The 22,534-nt window shown below is 38.8% G+C and overlaps 1 protein-coding gene across 7 annotated transcripts in view; it reads left to right on the forward strand.

Annotated features, from left to right (window-relative positions):
• The window catches only part of LOC109935183 (arginyl-tRNA--protein transferase 1), a 217,805-nt gene that overhangs the window by 183,171 nt on the left and 12,100 nt on the right, over window positions 1-22,534 (forward strand). For all 7 annotated transcript variants that reach the window (XM_048608828.1, XM_048608825.1, XM_048608827.1 and 4 more), the window contains exon 11: window positions 3,051-3,171. In XM_048608828.1, coding sequence (XP_048464785.1) covers window positions 3,051-3,171 — 121 coding nt within the window. The remainder of the gene's footprint in view (window positions 1-3,050; window positions 3,172-22,534) is intronic.

Below are 22,534 nucleotides of genomic sequence, written 5' to 3' on the forward strand. Positions count from 1 at the left end.
GAGACAACAAGGTGCAGGGCTGGATGAACACAGCAGGCCAAGCAGCATCATAGGAGCAGAGAGGCTGACGTTTCGGGCCTCGACCCTTCATCAGAAAAGGGGGAGGGGAAGGGGGTTTTGAAATAAATAGGGAGAGAGTGGGAGGCGGATAGAAGAGGGATAGAGGAGAGGATAGGTGGAGAGGAAACAAGCAGGTCGAAGAGGCGGGGATGGGGCCAGGAAAGGTGAGTGTAGGTAGGGAGTTAGGAAGGGGATAGGTCAGTCCAGGGAGGACGGACAGGTCAAGGGGGCGGGATGAGGTTGGTCGGTAGGAGATGGAGGTGCGGCTTGGGGTGGGAGGAGGGGATAGGTGGGAGGAAGAACAGGTTAGGGAGGCAGGGACGAGTTGGACTGGTTTTGGGATGTCCGTCCTCCCTGGACTGACCTATCCCCTTCCTAACTCCCTACCTACACTCACCTTTCCTGGCCCCATCCCCGCCTCTTCGACCTGCTTGTTTCCTCTCCACCTATCCTCTCCTCTATCCCTCTTCTATCCGCCTCCCACTCTCTCCCTATTTATTTCAAAACCCCCTTCCCCTCCCCCTTTTCTGATGAAGGGTCTAGGCCCGAAACGTCGGCCTCTCTGCTCCTATGATGCTGCTTGGCCTGCTGTGTTCATCCAGCCCTGCACCTTGTCATCTAAAGAATAATATCATGAAACTTCATTTGCATAGGTAAGACTTCTGAGTGATTTAGATGTCAAGGCAATTTGAACAAGGAAGGTGAACAACAAATTAGAAAATATAATCCATAAATAACATGGAACATCCATTATCAACACTCTGATTTTTGCAGAACAAATCTTTGCAAAATTGCTGGCATTTTGCCCTGCTTGACATGAATAGACTTATAAAGCCCATTGAAGATTATGTATATTTGTTATCCAATGCTTGCCATTTTCTATACCACATAAATAATGTCAACATTGGGAATTCCAAATTATGCACCAATTTCCATCCAAGGGAACAGAGACCTACCTCTATTATGATGGATAATTGTGATTCTTACTATGATTTTAAAATTATGCAACATGTAGCAATAATTCCAGTTTTGGGAATGGATCTCGGAAGCTGCAAAGTACAGAATTGAAATTCTTCTCTTGAAGGTATATATTTGGAAATCTGGCGCCATTTGACTGATCAGTGTAGGTCCATGCCGATGGTGTTATGAGCTTCATGGTTTAGCTGTTTTGATTACTGTGACTGTCAATTTACATTATATAAGCTGCCAGAAGAATAAAGCTGTAATGCAAACTATTGTTTATCCAGTTTCATTGGTACTGTTCTACAGCCCTCCGGACTCAATATTGAGTTCAATAATTTTAGGACCTAAACTCTCCCATGTCCCAGCCCCACACCCCACACACCAGGCCTTGTTACCACATAGCCTGCCACTACATACACGCTGTTGTTAGTCACTAACAGTCCCCATTAACAACTATTCACCCTCCCAGCCTGATCGTTAGCAACTCCTTGGTCTGTCCAACTGTCTTTCTCTCTCTTTGGGCTCTATCCTATCGTTTACTCCCTACCGCACCGACCTCCCTATTTTCTGCATATAAACTGACGTTTTCCCAGCCACCACCAGTTCTGAGGAAGGGTCACCGGACCCGAAACGTTAACTCTGTTTTCTCCTCCACAGATGCTGCCAGACCTGCTGAGCTTTTCCAGCAACTTTGTTTTTGTTCCTGATTTACAGCATCTGCAGTTCTTTTGGTTTTCATTGGTACTGTTGTTTGTTCAAATTCATTTTGTTACAGTTTAGAGTCTAAAGCTTTATTATTCGGGCAGCTTATATGATCCAATTCCTCAAGAATCATTTGTATTACCTGATTATTTAGAATACAGCACCTACCTTCAAGTATTCGCAGGCAGACGGTTGTCTGTTTGCAGGCAACAAAGGAGGGTTACAGTTAGATGCCTCAGATCTGGCAACTTCCATGTGGGATTTTGTTTCCAGTTGTGTTTAAACAGGTAAAGTGCTCAAGATATATTTTTCAATCAAGAATTATAAAGGACAGTTTTGAAAAAAGTAATGCTGCAAGACCAGTCAGGAAACGTTTTGGAGCTGCTTCAGTTATTTTGGCGGAAGTATGTCAGAAACTTTGTTAATGCATTTAGTTAGTGTTCCTACAGCATTACCATAAAGTGCTGGTGGAGGAGTAGGAGCAGCACCGAGGAATGTTCCAGCCATACAGTTAGACTGAAGAACTTGATGAGGAAGGAAAGTCAGATGATGGTAGCTTAAAGATATCCCCAGTTTTTGTACATACCCAGTTTTCAGATAGCTGGGTTTGAAACACTGAGTCTGTAGCTACAACAGAAAAGATTGCTATTGTAGGTAGCAACTTTCTAACAATTTATATTATGAAAACAGTTTTTATCTTTTAATCTTTTGTTTCAGTTGTGATATTTATTTTTCCCCTATTCTTTCTTCCTAATTTGACTCTCCCTGAGATCAACCATGTGCTTATTCCTAACAGAGATGGCAGGCAGAGAACTGGCTTCTAATCATTTATTCCTGCAGATATTCATGTGTATGCTGTAAGGCTCAAGAGAGAACTTGGCGAGACTTTGTTCAGATTTTCCTGGCTTCCTTGCAAAAGTAGCTGACCACATAAAGCTACACTTGTTTTGGGAATCTGAAATGTCATGAACCTTGTGTATGTAAATTATTTGCAGCTTTAAGTTTTAAAAAAAAAACATACTTTCCTCGACTTAAAGTATCATGTACAATAGCACTGCACTAATAAATATGCTACTGTTTAAAGATGCATTACCTTCATCTTTTTGTGTAGTGAATAAGTTATTACAATCTATATCTTTTATATGTTTTAGTGCTTTTTTTCTCTGTTATTTGTGATACTTCACTCTATTTTGTTTTTCGCAATCACTCCATTTTCGTGTAATTTTTCTTCCAGTACACTTTTTTTAATACAATTGGATAATTCAATTTTTCTTCTTAATACTGTCTAACTTAAGGCCCTGTTGCTTTTCGCTTTTGTTTCTCAGGGTCGGTATCATCCATCTGATTTGCTGTGTCCAGAAACATATGTCTGGATACCTATTGAAAAGTGTTGGACAAAGCTGGACCAGTCTAAGTATAGTCGTCTCAATGAGGACATAAATGCAGGTAGGTTACAGCCGAGCGGCCTTGTGGTAAATCAAGTTCCTATGGAAAACTATCTTCAGAATAACTCTTCTTAGTAATTTCACTATTCTCATACCAAGTAAATGAATACGGTGACATTAAAACTACTTATGAAGGAATTTAAACCTATGTTCTGTTTGTCTGCCTATAAATATTTTTATAAATAATTTTACAATTTTAATAATTTTGTCAATAAATTTATTTACAACCACCTTGTCTGTGATTGCAATTAAGCCTTGCTGTTGAATAGAAGTTTCTCCTTCATCCATTCGTCCACAATCCATCTAGTTTTAAGTCAAACAGTTCGATTGGAAAATAACAGCTCATGCATTTTATCAAATGACATATAGTGTCATTTAACCCGAGGTGGACAGGGTAGACCAGGTGTGTTGCCATAGCTTACACATGTTGGATTTTCTGGACAAAACAACATAGAAACTATGTGCTGGAATAGATCACCTGGCCCTAGGAGCCTACTCCACCATTCAGTATGATCATGGCTGATGCTCCGCCTCAGTGCCAATCACATCAACAATAAGTGTTTGCAGCTCAAACCTATTGGGCTAGAGTCTGAGATACATTCCAGCACAGTGAATCATCAGGACGGGGTGAGGTACCAGGACACTGAACAGGATTTTCCCTGCCTCCCACCCACCCCGTGTTGGACAAGAAGGCAGAGAGAATAGCATTGCACCATGTTGAGATAGCTCCCTAAATTCTGTTACTATGAAATTTTCTCGTGAAGGAAACAGAAGGACAAGGGAGCTCAGAGATAGTAAGAACTGCCGATGCTGGAGTCAGAGATAACACAGTGTGGAGATGGAGGAACACAGCAGGTCAGGCAGCATCAGAGGAGCAGGAACGCTGATGTTTCAGGTCGGGACCCTTCAGAAATGGGGCTTCAGAAGTGGGGCTTCAGAAATGGACATTATGGAAGTCATTGGAGATAGTGGCCTGATGGTCAGATAGGGAAATAGAGGCATGGTTGGTCCTCCTTAAACCACGGTGGGCTATCTAGTAGGGCTGCTTACATTATCCTTCTGGTTTCACTTTTTAAAATTTTTCCTTTCTGAGGTTGCCTCAAAATGGAGATGCCCTACTTGGATCTGCATTGCCCACTTCTCCCAGTGGGCCCATCACATCTTTAGAGCTGCTGGCCCCTGGCTTTACTTGGATCGCTGATCCACGTAGGGCATCTCCATTTTGAGGCAACCTATTGCGAGACTGCATCCAGGGAGAATGCTGGGATGAGTCCTGCTGCTAGGATCCCATCTGGTTCTGACATTGGTGTCCCTAAGCTTGCAGTAAAATTCACCCTTGGGTTAACTAATGTTTTAGAGTTGGCCAGTGTTTGGTAGCAGGAGGTTGTGACTGCGAGTTGGAAAGATACTGGAATCCAAGGTGTGGTGACGGAGGAACCTTGGTCAATATCTAGCAGTTACAAGGTGCAGTGCAGAATAAAATTGCCATCCTGCAGAAAGCCCTATAAATGGTGTTATTAGAAATAATTGGAGAAAGAAGAGCAAGATGTATATTTACATGGTGTTTTTTTTGAGCTTCAGGATATCCTAAGTACTTTATAGCCTATGAAGTACCTTTGAGATGGTTTCTATTTCAATGTGTAAAATATGGCAATCAATTTGCTCACTGCTAACTCCTACAAACGGTAATGTGTTGATGACCAGTTGATCTGTTTGTGCGACTCTGATTGAAAAATAAATATTGTCCAGTACTCTAGGGATAATTCTCTTGCACTTTGAAATTATGTCATGGGCTACTTTATGTCTGCCTGTATCGAGACCAGTAACAGTTTGAAGAAATTGAAACTCTCAGCCATTACAGAAAGAACTGTGCATAATATTTTATGTTTAAAACAAAAACTTCTGTTTAACTGTTACTCCTCATGAGGTAGTGCGTTGGAAATCTAGTCACATTATTCCCAGAGTTGTTACAAAAGTTAAAAAGTTTAATCAAAGTACATAAATTCCCCAATGTACCTGTTAGACAGACCCAGGCTAACAGGAAGAAAAAGGACCTCCTCTCTTAACAAGAACTGCATGTTTTGCAAAAAAAAATACTCTAACCAGAGGTGAAGAACTGTCAACGTACTGATAAAAATTCTTGCCCCCTCAGCGTGCATGCAAGTACACAGAAAAGCTGGCAAAGCAGTTCAATGGCTCTGGTCCGCAGGTTTTGTTGAGATGATCCTTTTACTTGCTAGAATTTTCCATTCTTAAATCTCTCTTCAGGTTCTTTACACTTGTTCCCAGGAGTCACAGGCAATTGGTACACTATCTGTAAAGTCTCTTAGTTACTGATTAAAGGCCACAGCTTACAGCAACTGATGAGGCAACAGAAACTGGTTTTCTTCAGGATTTTAGGTATGTTAGAGTAGAGAAAGACATACCATTTGCCTCTCACAGCAGTCCAAAAGCTTCTGCCAGCATTGTTCACATCCTCAAGCTGTTCAACTGCCTTAGACCCAATTAGATAGTTGTCAGGCTGATGGCCTTTGGCATTCACAACTGGCCGCAACTCCACAAGCCAATTGGCAACCTGTTGCCTGCTGAATGTCACTTTATACACATGCTCTGATGTTAGCCTGAATACTAGCAGCCTCCACCCCGCCCCCACTTCTTGAAAAAAAGCAAAATGCAAACATGACTTTCAATGAGTCTCAGTAACTTGGTTTTACAAATTTCAGCAATTCCTTCCACACCCCTTGTTTTAAAAGAGTACTTTTCCCATTTCAGTCCACAATCAAAAACACATAAACGTTAAAAGATACAGTCATTACAGTGGACCTCAAACAAAACAAGCAAAACTAATACAATATTTCAAAATCATTTATACTTTAAAACTAAAAAGGTCAATGGAACACTCCCAGTTCCATGTTTCTTCCACCCAGTGCTCCCCTGTACTATACAGGATCTTGAAAGCTGGTTCATCTTTTTTGGGACCAAACCAAGTTATGTCAGAATTCTCTGGAGTTCAGTTTGACTGTCTTTAATGTTCCAATTGTCTTCCAAGTTTTGAGATTTCTTGAGGTTTTGTACTAGCATCTGTTCCATTGGAAGGGCTCCACTTAAACTGGACTGGGATTAGTGTCCTGGTGAATTGTATAACTAGAACTGTCAATAGGGCTTTAAATTAAAAGGCAGGTAGGGTGATGGCGAATGTCGAAATCTAAAGCAAAAAGTCAAGGCAGAAAACATTGTAGTGATTTAAGTAAAGACAAGTGGAGTAGGGCCGGAAGAGACTGTGTTTAAAAATAACAGTTAATCAGCAAATATGGTCCATGCAAAGTAGATTGACAAAAAAAGGCCCCTTATGTAAATGCACAAAGCATTTGTGATACAACTAAGTAGCCGCATAAATAGAGATAGACGGCTTTGATCTAATGCTGTTACAGAGACATGGTTACAAAATAAACAAGAGTGGAATAAAATGTCCATTGTGTACTCCAGACAGGAAGAATGGAAAAGGAGGAGCAGTAGCTGTGATTGTAAAAGATGACGTACGGACAATCGTAAGAAAGGATCTTTGCTCAGAAAATTAGGAAGGTGAATCCACAAGTGTGGAGATTAGTAATGGCAAGTGTCATAAAACACTATAGCAGGCTTAGCAGCTCCCCCAGTTGTAATTACTTCATTGGACAGAACATTATGCAAAAGATTATTGGAAATTGTAACAAAGCCAATGTAATAATTTTTGAGGATTTGAATCTTCATATAGTCTGAACAAATTAAATTGGCAAAGATAGTTTGGAGGTTGTGTTTGTAGGTAGGTTGCTTTCATGACGTTTTCTAGAACAACAGTCTGTGTGACTAACTTGAACAATGCTATTTTAGTTCCAGTATTATGTAAAAAGGCAGAATTAATTACTAATTTTGAAGTAAAACTCTGAGGAAAAGGTTATCATCATACAATTGAATCACAAATTAAATGTACAAGGGATGTACTTGAGTGCAAAACAAGAATCTTAAACAAAATTAATTACATAGGAATGACTGAGGTTTGTTGGTTAAAAGGATGTTATTAAATAAACAGAGTGAAACGTTTAATCAGATAATTGAAAAGTTTAGCAAAAATACATTCTATTAAAAAAACAACTCAGTGAAAAATATCCATTCAGTGTTTTTGAAGAAAGTTAAGGGTAGTATTAGATTGCAATAAAATTCTTATAATGTTGAAAAGAGGAGAACTAAGCTTAAAGTTTGGGAGAATTTGAAGAAACCAGCAAAGGACACCAAAATGTTGTTAAAAAGGTTGGGGAATAGGGGTGGGGTTGGGGGGGGTGGTGTGGCGGTGGCGGTGGTGGTGGTGGTGGTGGGGACGGTGTGGAAGTTAAGTAGCTAGGAAAATAATAACCTTTTGTCAAAGCTTTTACGGATATATAAAAAAAGAAGAGAGTAGCTAAAGTTACATTTGATCCCTTTAGAGACAGAAGCATGAGAAGTTACCAAGAACTGTTAGGAAATGGCAGCATTGATTAAATATTCCACTTTTTTTATGTATTTACAGTAGGAAAAAGATTTGAATACCAGTAGTTTATTATCAGCAGATAAATCTTTTAAAGAAAATTAAGGTATGAAAAGATTTCTAATGATATTCATTTGAGAAAACTGAAATGAGTATCTGCAGCAGTCCTGCAGCAGTAGTGGTTTGATAGTGTGTTTCTCCAAAATTTCATGGGCTTTAGAATGATCCCAGCAGATTGGAAAAAAACAAATGTGACAGTGCTCTTCAAGAAAAAGGAGAAAAAGAAAATAGATAACTACACTTGAATTATCCTGATACTGGTTGTTGGAGAAATGCTGTCATCTATTATTAAGGAAGGTGTCAACATACATTTAGAAAATCATGGTATGATCAGAGAGTCAACATGGGTTTGCGACAGGACCAAAATTTTCATTAGTTTCAGTTGAAAGATGTTTGATAAGGAGTCACATGAAATAACTGAGCAGAAGGTAAGGATTTTCAGAATAGGGGGTGTTAGCATGAACATTGGACTGGTTGCAAATAAGAAGCTAAGATTAGGGGTAAATGACATTTTGAAGTGAGAAGGCTCTACCTAGTGGAAAGCTACATAGTTCGATACTGGGAACTCAGCTACTCATAATCTCTATTAATGAATTAGATAACGACACCAAGAGTGATATCCAAGTTTGCTCAGGATACAAAGTTAGATGGCATGTAAGTAGGAAAGAGGAAACAAAGTAGCTGCAGAGGTACATATGTAGTTTAATTGTGTAGACAGAGATCTGACTCTTGGAGTATAATGTGTGGAAGTACAAGGCTATTCACTTTGACAGTATAAATTAAAAAGCACAGTATTCTTTAAGAGGTGTGTTTCTTTTAAATGTTTATGTTCAGAGTGACTTGTGTGAATTCAAGAAATACAGAGAGTTAACATGCAGGTATCGCTAAAGGTTAAGAATGCAATTCTTTTTTTCTTTCATTGGATATGAGCATCACTAACATGGCGAGCATTTGATACTGTTCTCCTAATTGTTCTTGAGAAGATGATAGTGAATTGCATTCCTGAACTGTTACAGTCCTTGCAGTGTAAGTACACCTAGAGTGCTATTAGGGAGGGAGTTCCAGGTTTCTTAAAGGACTACCAGGATGTTCACCTTGGCAAGAAGAATAAAAAAGCACAATGTTATTTAAATGGAAAATGACTGCAGAATTCCAAGATGCAGAGGAACCTAGCTGTTCCAATGCATGAATCATAACAAGTTAATATGCAGGTTTTCAAGCAATTAAGGTTAATGAAAAGCAATGCTTTATTATGAGTGGAATTGAACGTAAAAGTGGGATGTTATGCTTCAGTTAGACAAGGCAGTGGTAAGACCATATCACAAATACTGTGTGCAGATTTGGTCTCTTTATTTAAGAGAGGATGTAAATACTTTGGAGGTGTTTCAGCAGAGAGTTACCACCTGAAAATGAGCAGATTATTTTACGAGGAAAAGTTGGACAGCCTGGGCTTGTTTCCACTGGCGATAAGAAGAGTAAATTATGATTTGATTGACATTTTTCAAATCCTGTACAGTCTTGGCCAAGTGAATGTGGAAACAATGTTTCCTATTGTGGGTAGGTCCATAACCACTGAGACACTTTTAAAATTAGGGTCTCGCGTTTAGGACTGAGATGATATTTTTCTTTTATCTTGGAATTTTCTGGGACTTTGGAATTCGCTGCTTCAGAAGGCAATGGATGCAGGGTCACTGAATTTTCTAAGGTGGAAGTAGATAGATTCTTGTAACGCAGTAGAATCAAAGGTTATTCAGGATGGATGGGGGTAAAGGAGGAGATGGATATGGGGAATTTGAAACACAAGCAGATCAAACATGATTTTGAATTGTAGAGAAGAGGAGCGGAATGGTCTACTTCTCTCCCTAAGTCATATGTTTATATAGGTGCTGATGGCAGGAATTCAATGTAACCTTGTTAGATATTTGCTCATATTGATCACAATGATGTCTTACCTTTTCTCATTTGGTTTGAGGATCAAGTAGTAATGAATACTCGCGCAAAATCTGGCTGCCTGTTTCTACTTTTTGTGATATCAATATTCGATACACAAACCATACTTTTTCAAGTGTGTTTCAATGTATCTGTCTTTTGTTTGCTTATTTATAGAATCACAGAGTTATACAGCACAGAAACAGATTTGAAGGAAGGAGTATTTTTTTGGTTTCTTTACCATATGGATCACAGATCCGACTGAAGTTAAAATGTTGAATCCACTTTTTGGGTGCCTTGGCAATCATGCCAAGGTTATGGGTAGGGTAAATGAAAGCTTTACAAGGAAAATTGAGATTAGGGACTATAGAGACAAACTAGAAAGGCTCAAGTTCTTTCGCTGGAACAGAGAAGGTTAAGAGCATGATCGATAAACAGGAGGCTGCTATGGCGAAATGTTGACTGCTCCTTTCCCCCAGATGCTGCCTGGCTTGCTGTGTTCTTCCAGCCTCCTGTTTGTCTTCCTTGGATTCCAGCATCTGCAGTTTTTTTTTGTCTCTAACCAAGGTTAAGAGCCTACCTGATCAGTGTTCCATTTCAGCAAGTGTAACATACTGCACGGGGAACAAATAGTTCCCTTAAGATGCACATATGCACAGTGACATGGTGATCTTAGTGGGATCACATATGCAAAAATTAAAAAAAAAGGAGGATCTATTGAAGCTGTTTAAAATTATGACTTAGATGCAATAAATGAAATATCTCTGTTCACTGGACAGTAATCATTAATTAGAATAAATTTGCCATCACCAAAACTGTAAGGGGCAATAATATTGCATCTTTTTTAATGGATTGTAAGAACATGAAATGGCCTGCAAAAAAGAAGTGGCAAAAATAGCTTTTGCTTTCAAAAAAAGTAGAGACTTTAGACTGTATGGCTTCTAGTTTAACTTTCTGCATTCCTTGGTGTTATTGGTGTGTCGAATTGATTTTTGTTTTGTTCCCGATACTCTTGAATTTGTTCACTTGATTTGTGCGAAGAATTAGTAATTTGAGTTGCAGTTATTAAATGCAAAGTTGACAATCAAATTCTTCTGCCTTTCACAGCAAATGAATGCAGTTTTCCAAATGCTGTGGCACTTTGTGTGGCCAAACACAATTTTTCTAATGTACTTTGTTGTTATTGATGCCAGTTTCATTGGCAGTAATGTTTAAATTACAAATTGAATTCTGCATGTTACTTTCAGAAAGCAGTGACAAATGGCCCAGAATTTGTTGTAGTAATAACAATGAGCCCAACTGCATTTTCTGTTATAAGATAAATCTGACAGCAACTTCTGGCATCTGTATCTAGAATGAAATAGAGAAATCCATATGAAATATGTTAAAGATATGCTGCTCCGCCACAAGGTACGTTGTTGAAAATGTATTCAATGTCTCTGATAGAGCTCGTTATTTTTAGGAATGAGAGAGTTCTGACTACTTAATAAATGATAATTATTTCTGGACAACCTTTTTGGCACTGAAAATATCTTTCTTTTAAATGTGTTTAATTCCTTCAGAAGACAAACTTACTTCGCGGATTTTAACTTTTTAAACTATTTCTTTTAGTCACTTATACCGTTATCTCTCAATCATAGCTATATTCCCCAGAGTTTGTTTCACTTTCTTTACATGATGTACGTGGAATTTCTGATCAATGCATTACGAGTTCTGGTTTATGTTTTGTGTGCCTTATTGGAGGTTCTTCAGCCTGATTGTTTGAAGAGTCTTGCTGTTCCTCACACTGTTCACAGATTCCCTAGTGCTGACATCATACTGAAACAAATACCTGATGACAGGAAAATGTACTGACTGAAACCTGTCAAAATTGTGAGAGTACCTGTTCTGAAGGTGAATGATGAACAGTGCTCTTTCATTACCAACAGGAAAAACTGAAACCATTAAATATGTATTGCATTTTCAGCACAGTTTTGTAAAATTACACAGTGATGCCAGCTAAGTATTGTAATTATGAATTACGTAATGTTTTCAATGAGTTCGTGAACCTAACTCTGAGCACAGGACCGCACAGTCCAAAGGTGCAGTTGCATAAACACTTCTGGGCTTATTGCAAATTGGATTCTGCTTTGCAGTCATGCAAAAATAACCATGAAATGCATAGTCAGGTCCCAGCCAGCTTTAAATATTCTGAGATCCTCCTGCGGTAGCCACTCATACTCATGGTTCTATTTAAGTTCTTCCAACTTATATAAAAGTATGTGGAACTTTTGTAGTTTAATGGGACTCTGAAAATAACTGTGTTGCTCAGACCATTTAATGTATTGGTCAAGTAGAGGATTCCCTTGCCCTCTAGATTTCATTCTGAATTTGCAATTGCGGATCATAAATTATTTCTGATTTAATGCGACTACCAGTCTGGGATCAGTAACAGGTAATCTCACTAAATCAATAACTGATTCTTACTGGTTAATCCAATCAGCTATGTTTTAGAAGCATTAAAATAATCAATATAGTCTACAGTCAGAGAATGGAAGTGACCAGATAAAGCACCTGGACTATTTTGTAAAATAAATAAAATATTTACAAGTAGTGGAATGACTCCTTCAAACTGATACCATTATTTGCTTTCCCCACCTGAAGTCAAGCATTTCAGCTGAGAAAAAAGGCCTGCAGTAAAGCCCCAGACAATGGATAAGCACATCAAACAGAGAGCTTTATTGGATGTATTATTATTTATTGTTCCTAAGAGCTTCAAACTTTTCCTTGGGAATCTTTAAATTGAAGACAGCAGATAATATGAAAAGAATTATGAAATCCAGTCATCCATTCTGAATGCTAATCGTGTTTTGCTACAAACTGGATAATATTCTGTTTTCACAAAGGGATAAAACTCAAAAGATTGGTCAACCTATCACAAGTGGTTATGTCATGAAGTTGAATTTTTTAGTTTATGCAATTCGGGTAATATTTAATGGAATAGTATGTATTTAAAGGTTGTTAGAAATGTGGTCAGTGAACAACAGAGTGAATCCAAAATACTGCAAAATGTGTAGCCCTTTGAAGGTTGAACATTGATATGGTTTTTCATAATTCAGACTTTTTTTCCCCCCCCCCTTTGTTAATTTATTTTTATTTTCTTTTCTTGGAATTGTCCAAAGTTCATGAGAATTATTCCTTTAGACTTTGCTTTTGTATCCAGATATTTCTATCAGTGATTCTTTCTCAGATCAATGAGATCTCAAATTATTGATTCCCAAAATTCCATGGCATAATTTGTTAGCAAAACATGTGGAACTCTGAAATACAAAAAAAATTGCTGGAGAAACTCAGCAGGTCTGGATCAGTCTAAGGAAAGACAACAGAGTTATTGCTTTGGATCCAGTGACCCTTCTGAAATTTGTATGAAACTCTATGGTTGTCAGCTGGAGGAAATAGTCAATTAACCGTAAATTATTTCATAGTCTATGTAATGACACGGATTCCACTTCATTAGATCTCACAGTATCAAATTTTCCTAAAAGAGTAATTCACGATGCCAGTGTTTCTATAGGACTGAATTGCTGCTGTGAGATTAAATTGTACTTTTCCCATATCACCAGTTGGGAATACTACATGTTGATTGTCAGATATGATTTCAAAGGAAAATGTAATCAGCTTCTTCTCACCGACCAGGTGTTCCACAAAGTGCTTCTGTCATCCGTGTTTATTAGTATTAAGTATTTTCCTGTGCATCTTTACCTGGAAGTGTGGTTCTCCGATTTACTCAGGATTTACCACCTCAGCAGCTACTTGAACTATGACTGATAGCCCATCATAAAAATATCAAATTACAAATCAAATCTTCAAACTACCAATTAAATCCAAGTGTCTGCCTGGAGCATAAATGATTGGGATTAATGGCAATCAGACCATATGACCAAGACATTGTAGTGATTTGCTGCAGCTGAGTCTTAGAGGCACAGCTAGGGTTTTAAAAAAAAAGCAAATGTGTTTTCTTAAAGGGATGAACTTGAATGTAATACAGCAAGGTGTTAGAACTGGATCATTTTCACAATATGCCAGCCTGGGTCTGAGGTTCCTGCCTGGGTGATCACACTGTCAGGGGTATGTAGTACTGTAGGAAGAAAGTTGATGTCCTCCTTTTCAATGCAGCCAGGGTAAGTTCCATCAACTTCTCTCTGATGCCTCACATTCATATCTCTACTACTGTACCCACCACCCACCAAGGCTTGTGCCCTGCCACTCCACTACTGCCTACAACATCTTCCCCACCACTTTCATCTACCCCAACAAGGACACCAAGAGCCTCTGCACTGCCTGCTCACTCACTCAGTGCACCTCCCCACCTGTGCCTACAGCAGTAGCTGTGCAACTCATTCTCTCTCTCTCTCTCTCTCTCTCTCTGTCTTTTTCTCATATTCAATGAGAGAGTAAAGACAGACAGTGTGCTGTCTGTCATTCAGCTCCTCATCCCTTAAGAGGAGAGGATCCTGACTCTGCCACCCTGAGCAGGGGTTTTTTTAATTCAATTGTGGGATGTGGGCATCACTGGCCAGCCAACATTTATTGCCTGTCCCTAGTTGCCCTTGAAAAGGTGGTGGTGAGCTGCATTTTTGAACTGCTGCAGTCCAGCAGCTGTGGGTTGACCCACAGTACCATTAGAGAATTCTAGGATTTTGACCCAGGACTGGACTGGTATCAAAGGTTGCCCTTGACTTACTATGCTGTGACCTTCTGAGCAATCCTCCTTGACTTGACTGAGGCCTGTTGACAACTATGACAGGCTTTCTAGCTTTATGTCTGCGCTAAATAGCATGTAAGGACAGCAAAACATGAGATGGTATCTCTGGTTGTTGAGATCAAAGCACAAAAAGGAAAGACCAAGGGGAATGCAAGGCAGGGATGCTGCAAGCATCCAGGTATGCTCTGAGTGAGTGAGTACTGGACAGCAAATGAAGAGCCTGAAGATGCAGCCTGGTTTAGTCCCTGAGCTGTTTGCATGTCCCTGAGTGCACAGTATCCTTGCTGCAGTATTACAGTGACAGTTGCTGTTAGAGCCTGAAGTACAACATTAAAGTGTAGAAGTGTCTTGTAAGCAAATTAAAGATGTGTCATGAGCATTGTTAGAGGTTGTCAAATGCTGATGCCAGTGTCTGTGGTTGTGGGATGTGTCTGTCTGGTGCCTGTGGGGTGCACCCCAAGATGTTAGACATTTGGAGCAGGTGACAAGCTGAATCTGTCAAGTGTTTAAACTGGTTTACTTGCTGAATTTTCAGATGATGAGCTTGTTTGGCAAGTTTGGTAAGATGGGAGGCTTTTTTTCTTTATTAATCTTTCTTTTAATCGACCTGTTCAGAGATGTTATTACACACCTCTGGAGCAGTTGCGACTTGAACCCAGGCCTCCTGGTTGAGGGGTAGGGACAACACCTCTGCACCACAAAAGGGCAGATAGGCAATTGAATATTAATGAGATGAATTGGGCTGATAATAGGGCATTTAACAAGCAGTAATCCCTATCAGTTGGCAACTGGCCACTGTCTCGGGAGAAACGTGCCACGCAGCTAATAAAAGACCAGAGATGTAGAGAATTGCTCCTGGTCTTAAAGCTGGACTTATTGCCTAATTCTGCCACACATCCCACCATAGCAGAAACCTAGATTTGAGGTTAAAATCAGATGAACCATGAACTTATTGAATGGTGGAGCAGGTTCAAAGGGCCGAGTGGCCTACTCTTGTTTCTTGTTGGTATGTATAGCCCATGTCACTTAGCTCCCTATAAGATTCCACCCAAAGACTGAGAGGAGTTTCTGAACTTTGTACATGAGAACTTCCTTGCTATGTACATTTGCAATCAGCCAGAAAGGTGGTAGTGCTGGATCTTTGGGGAATGAAATTGGACAAATTATAGATGTTTCAGTAAGGTATCATTGAAGAAACAATGAACACAGAATCATTAGGTTTACAGTTGTTATGGAGCAGAATATAGAAAATTCAAATGTGAAAATATTAAATGGAGAAAGAATAACCTCAGTGGCTTGGAACGGTATCTACCTAGGTATAATGCAATCAGATATTGACATTAAAACAATATATGAGCAGTGAGAGCCTTATGAAGAGGAAATAAGTTTAGTATAGTCTAGGTCCATTAGTCAAAAACTCTTAAAAGATCGCTATTATTAAATTGGATAATTATGTAGCTTTATTACACTAGTCATGGTACACTTTCAGCTGTTGTCATACAGAGTTTTGTTTACAAAAGAAATTTGGACTGTTAATTCAAGAAAGGCAACTTGTGCTATCTAACCCTAAATGTAGAAAGGCATATATTGGAGAAGGAGATGGCATTAATAGATTCTTAATGGAGATTAGTTTCACCTTGTGGGTGATTTTGAACTTGCAGCCTTGAAAGGGTGGTAGATTCACTTCTCATGTACTGTAATTTACAGGGCTACACACCAAGAACTGTAGGGTGAGGTTAGGCTGCACAGCTGTTTCTTGGCTGGCACAGACGTGTAGGCAGAATGTGCTGTAAATAGTGCTGTGCTAGAAATAGTACTGCATGAACAGACAGAGATTCTATTCTTAGCGATATTGTGACCACAGTCAGAAAGTAAGAGCAGAGATCTTCTGAGATAGCATATAGTAGTGTGAAGCACTTCAATCAATCTGTTGTTCTGCATCAAATATGTGCTGCATCTTTAAATTAATGTAGATTGCCTTATTCATAAATATTTAGATTGAAGTTTTTAGTTGGCAGAAACTAAACACTGTACAGAAATTTGTAAGCATTGTCACATACGTGCTCTTTCTTTTGATACATTATTCTCTTCAGTATCTCAAGATATGAGTAACTGTTGCAATTCCTCTGGGAGAAAAGTTGCTTCAGCTGGACTCTCCACCTTCCTTCCACATGTGGACTGCAGCAATTCAAGAAGGCAGTTCACCGCTGCCTTCTCAAAGGCAACTAGTGTTGGGCAATAAATGCTGGCCAGTCAATAATGCCCACAACCCACGCATGAATAAAACAAAAGAGCATGATGCCAGCCCATCCTAAATATGAATGATATTTCTCAAATGCCTATATTCTTAAAAAGACTGCTCCATGCATAGTAGGTTTTGGTGAGCCGTAATTAGCAAATAATGGCCAAATACAGAGCATTAATTAAAGGTCCTGTACAGTAGTTGCAAATATTGGAAAAATGTGTTGTCAAGACAAGGTAATCTTAAGGAATTCGATAAGAGAAAATATGAATTATTTGTCACAAGCTGTGTTCACTTTTGCATGATTTTGATCAATGTCAGAATAGACCACAAACTTAAGGACTACTTGGAGAATTTAACAGATTAAACATGAAATTTAAAGCTAGTGATAGATTTCACAAAATGACTAAGTTCTATGCCAAATATTTGTTTAATTGTGCAGTTTACCCATTATAGTTAGTCTAAGTTGACAAAGGCAGCTTGGGATAGATGTCCAGTGGTGTGATAGAATAGTAGTATTTGAGCTTGACTGACCCAGTAATAATAATTAAGCTGATTGACGGATTGGCTGTCGATGATGTTCCTGCTAAATGCTCCACTAACTCTATACGTACCATATTGGACAAACATTTAGGACAACTTTATGTATAACTGAACAGAAATACTTTGAACAGTTTGGAGACTACACAATGTTACTAGTTTTCAAATTTGAAAGTTGTTACCTCCATTTTTATAGAGAATTGTTTTGGAGATGATCAGAAATTGGGCAATTTTATGGTATGTTGACCCTCAGTCATGAAGTTAGCAGCTAAGTTTATTCATACAACATCGTGGTCCCAGCAGACTCTGGATGGAACTTAACTTGTTGGGGCACAAACAAGCAGTGACAAATCAGTCACTTGTCAAATTCTGGTGGGGCCCTAGTTGCAGACTATCCAATTGTTATATTCTACATTGGATTTTGTCTTCCCACTGGATTCCAATTTTTATGTTTCATCAAAATTTTACTTTTATATAATACCTAATACCAAGCTTGCAACAATGTGTTTCACAGCAATTTTCATTCAGTTGTGCCCTTGCTGTAACAAAGTTAAGAGGAGAGTTCACAGAACCTTAAATTAGATGCTTTTGTTTTCATTGTAGAATAATGTTTAAAAGATGATTTTAAAAAGGCACTTGTCCAAAAAATGGATAATATTAGGAGGTGGCACCAAAGATTGTGGTTGTTTGTTAACGAAGTACGTGAAGATGCAATATTTCACAGCATGGGAGCTTAGGCAACTGCTCATGAATATTAGAGAGAAAGGAGGCACAAGGGGCAGTGAAATAGGAACTTGTGGACTGAAGGAGGTTATAGAGCTCAGATTATATCACCATTAAAGATGAGGATGAGAGTTTTGAATTTGAGGTGTTGAGAGCCCATGTGTTAATGTAAGCTATTAAATTGAAGGTGTGAGAAGTGAGCAAACATGGTGCAAAATAGGATACAGGCAACAGAACTTTGAATGAGCTGGACTTCAGGGAATGGAGAGGATGATGGCTATTCAGGAGAACATTGGAATAACTAAATCTGGATATGATAAATTTTCAATGAAGCTTTCAATGGCATATGGTCTGAGGTTTTGGCAAAGGCACGTGATCTTAGGAAGTTGGATATAGGAGTGATGGGGAAATATTGTGTCAGAAGCTCAACTTCAATTTAAATAAAATGCTGACAAACATTAGCAGTACCAGGATAAATAAAGATGCGACTTTTTGTCCTGATGTTATTAGATGAAAGTTGAATCGTGACGGTGACATTGAAAAGCCAAGTTACTGTTCACAGCCTTGTAACATCCATCTGCTCCATTGAACAGAGGTTAAGCTTAATGTACCATTCAAAAACTGCAATCCCTGATACCATAATGTTCCAGACGTTCTTCCAACCCTTTGATATCCCCTCAAAATAGCTTTACCATGCGTGTCGATGAGCTGTTTGACTAAAGGGCCATCATAGTTGAGGAAAATTCTTGACTTAACATAATTTTGAAGGAATAATGAATAGTTCAGCTTAAAAACAGGCATCTCTTCCTTGGCATTGTGCAAGTATGGATGAACATATTCCCTCCCTGATACGTTTTCTATATTTTGCCAATTTTCCTGTTAAAATGACACACGTATAATTGGAATAATAAAACAAAGAACTGCAGATGATAGAGATCTAAAATAAAAATGGAAATTGTTGGAGAAACTCAGCAGATCTGGCAGAATCTATGGGGAGAAAGCAGAGTTAATGTTTTGTGTTTGGTGACTGTTCATCATAACTAAGTTAACTTGAAACATTAACTCTATTTTTTCCCCACAGATGAGTTTGTCAGCAATTTCTGATTTTGAAACCTATCAATCAACTGATAATTCTAGTCTTTTTAGTTCTTTGTAAACATGTATTATTTTAAATGAACTATATAGAAAATGCGTTCTAACATTAACTCAATTGAGATCTTAATCCTTTTCTACCTACTTTGTGTAATGTTACTTTCCCAGCTCCCAGAATACAGTCTACTTTGAACAATTAACATTCTCAATATCTTTAATGGTAATGCATTACTAAAAATCAAGATTACCATTTGGTGAAACTGAAAGAGGCTGTCCTCAGTTGTTTTTTTTACATCAAGGGTTGAACTCCTTTTTGAAACCTGTAATTTGCCAAAGGAATGCGTCTTTAGTCCATTGCTAATCCTATAATTAGCCTCAACCGATGAGTGATTAGAAAACATTTAATGTTAATTATGTTTAATCCATTTACTTGAAATTTATGTTTATCACATTAGTGCTTTCAGTTACTGATTCAGAAAGCTTTCTTGTTCACATGTGGTGCCCAGGAGAGGTGGTGTTGGCATTAGGATTTATTAGAATTAAAAGCAGTTTAGGGGATTGCAATCAATTTAACATTGTTCCGTCAGTTCATTTTCTGTGAATGTTTGTTGTAAATGTTGGTCACTGATTACAGTTAGGAAAGAATATTGGAGAATGTATATAACTTGCCTTCATGTTGGATATTTAACATCATTTTGAAACATTTTGCCAAATTTCTTTTAAGGATGGAATTTTCCCAACCTTTGAATGATATAGGCCGTGGTGAAACAGTTGGGAAAATACAGTGAGAATGAAAATCTGAGATTCTCAATGGCTAGAATAAAATGTCTGATTTTCTTTTAATGTTCCAGCAGCTGGATGAGAATCTCACGAGTGAGTGGTGAGGGGCCTATTTGCATGCATTAACATCTCCTTATTAGTTAATTTTGTCTCACTTATATACTAGTTACTGTCTTCTCAGATACCAGAGAGAAACCAGATGCTTCCAGTTCCAGACTTGAGAGTGGGAATGGTAACCTGGTAGCTGGAATTCACCAGTATCTCCTCTGAACATCCATCTTGGCCAGCATTCCCCAACATCTCAGGGCACATTGCCTGGGCTACATTTTCCATCCAAGAAGGTTGGCATTAACAAAGCACCACCTTCAACACATCATGGTGGCACATCTCTGTCTGTCTTATAATACAGTTCAGCACTTCAATACTATATTTTTGGGCTTGTAGACACCTTACTTTGTAATACTATTGTCAGGCCACTTTGTCGTCAGGGCCAAGCACCAAGCTCATGCATGGCAGCAGGGTGCAGCTTAAGGCTCTAAGCTTGTTTTATTAGTGCTTACTCACTTTATGTTTACTTGGATGCTCTCAGCATCTCTGCCATGTCTTTTAGTGCTGACAGAAAACCAGGCAGCTTGTCACGTTTGCCAGCAAGGAACAGTCAAGAGAGTGGACATATTGCTGTTTGACACCATACTACATTAATGTAACACCCACAGCATGTGGCACAGCTTAAGTGACAAAAGCACAATGGTCATGCCTGAAAGTCAAAGGCGAGCAGTCCTTAATCCAGCCCAGGAGGATTACAGCCTATCACGGGCCTAATTCTTCATCAGTCAGAAAAGGTATCCCAAGTAAGTGTGTAAGAAGTACAGAGGTTAGGAATAGCTCAATGTTTTGGGGGATGAGGTGATCGAGAGCCTTTGAGAGAAGATCTTGCGTGAAATTTTAGGCATGGTAAACCATGAGCCTTGGTTGGTGGCAGCTGGAGTGGTGTGACGTAGCAAGGAGTAGATGGTGGTATTTACTCTTACAGACCACAAAAGGTTATTAACTTTCTTGCAGTATTGCTGTGCATTCCTGAGGACCATGGATATCACATTGATCTGGATGACTACTTCAGACCAGGCTGGCAGGGCTTGGCATAATTTAAAGCTAGGGTTTTAAGAACAGCACCTGAAGTGTGAACACTGTAAGGTCCTGGCACCAGCAAGCACCTGTGCTGCTGCTAAATTGCATGAGGGTGGTGCAATACAAACGTGGTGCATAATTGAGGTAGGCAGAGTAAAATTACATAAGAAAACCAACCACAGAGGGAACCATTCAATGAATTTCCCTGAAATTGACTAAATTGATTAAGCCTTAAGTGAAAGCAAAGTGATCACTGGCAACAGGAATGCCCAGAAGCTTCATTTAATAAATTGGTTTTAAGATTTTTATATAGGTGCAGAGTAAGTAGTTTAATCTGTTAATTTCAGATCCTGATTGTGCAAAAAATTAATTTGGTGTGTGTTTCATATGCAAGTTTCTGAAGAACTCTGCCTTTCTGACCTTATCTGAGTCAAGTTTGCACGTGCGAGCACAAAAGTCGGCTTCATAGAAATTTCTAATTGATCCCATTCTTTATATAATAGAAAATTACATTCGTGGCATTCTTCATTTATGTTGTGATCCCAGTTGACAGTAATATATGACAAGTGAGATCCACTTGCCTTAAAAGGCAAGTGGTGTACTGGGTCATTACTTTACTTTATTCCAACCTGTAGCTGCAGTTTCTAACATGGGGTAACAGCCTGACTTGTAGATGGATTCCCCTGGTGCCCCACCCCCCACCCCCACCCAAAAAAAAAGTTTACTGTGATAGATTGGAGGAAGCACAATGTGTGGAGAATGTCAGTCTGCCTTCTTATTTGTCCGTTATCCTTACTAAGATATAAAACATAACAGTGGAAAGAAGAAGTTATTTGATCACTTGGAGCTCATCCCTTTGGTACTTTAACTCTTCCATTATTACATCTGTTTTAATGTTTTTTGCCTGTTATCTTGCCTGATGCATTCTTCTGGAGGAGGTGGCATGATGATAGTGTAACTGGACTAGTAACCTAAAACCCAGGCTCGTGTTTAGGGGCACAGATTCGAATTCCACCATGGAAGATGGTGAAATTTGAATTCAGCGGAAGTTTGGACTTAGAAGCTGGGCTATTGATGACCATGCACTATTGTCAACTGCCATTTTAAAGAAAAGTCTGGTTCACTAACGTCCTTTAGGGAAGGAAATTTGCCATCCTTACCTAGTCTGGCCTGAGTATGACTCCAGATGCACAGTAATGTCATAAACTCATACAGCATAGTAACAGGCCCTTTAACCCCATCATGTCTGTGACTATTAACTTCCCTCTGAAATGACCTGGCAAGCCATTCAATTGAAGGGCAATTAAAGACAGGCATTAAATCCTGGCCTTACCAGTAACACACTCATCCCATAAACGCATAAACAAAGATGTCACCCTGAATAAACAAATGTTGTCATTAAGAATTCTAAATATGCTTTAATTCGTTTTCATTATGTGAACTGGCCTATTTTGACAGACTTTGATGAGCTAATCTGGGTTTATATTATCTATTTGCCTTACATTTATATCCTGCTTTATCAAGTTGAAACATCTCAGTGCTTGTTCTTTTTTCTTGGAACTCGGTGACAATTATATAGACAGATACAGCAGTTATTCTTTATTTGCAGCTTGCAAGAATCATGC

The sequence above is a fragment of the Rhincodon typus genome, chromosome 20 (assembly GCF_021869965.1).
Source record: "Rhincodon typus isolate 14 chromosome 20, sRhiTyp1.1, whole genome shotgun sequence".
NCBI lineage: Eukaryota > Metazoa > Chordata > Chondrichthyes > Orectolobiformes > Rhincodontidae > Rhincodon > Rhincodon typus.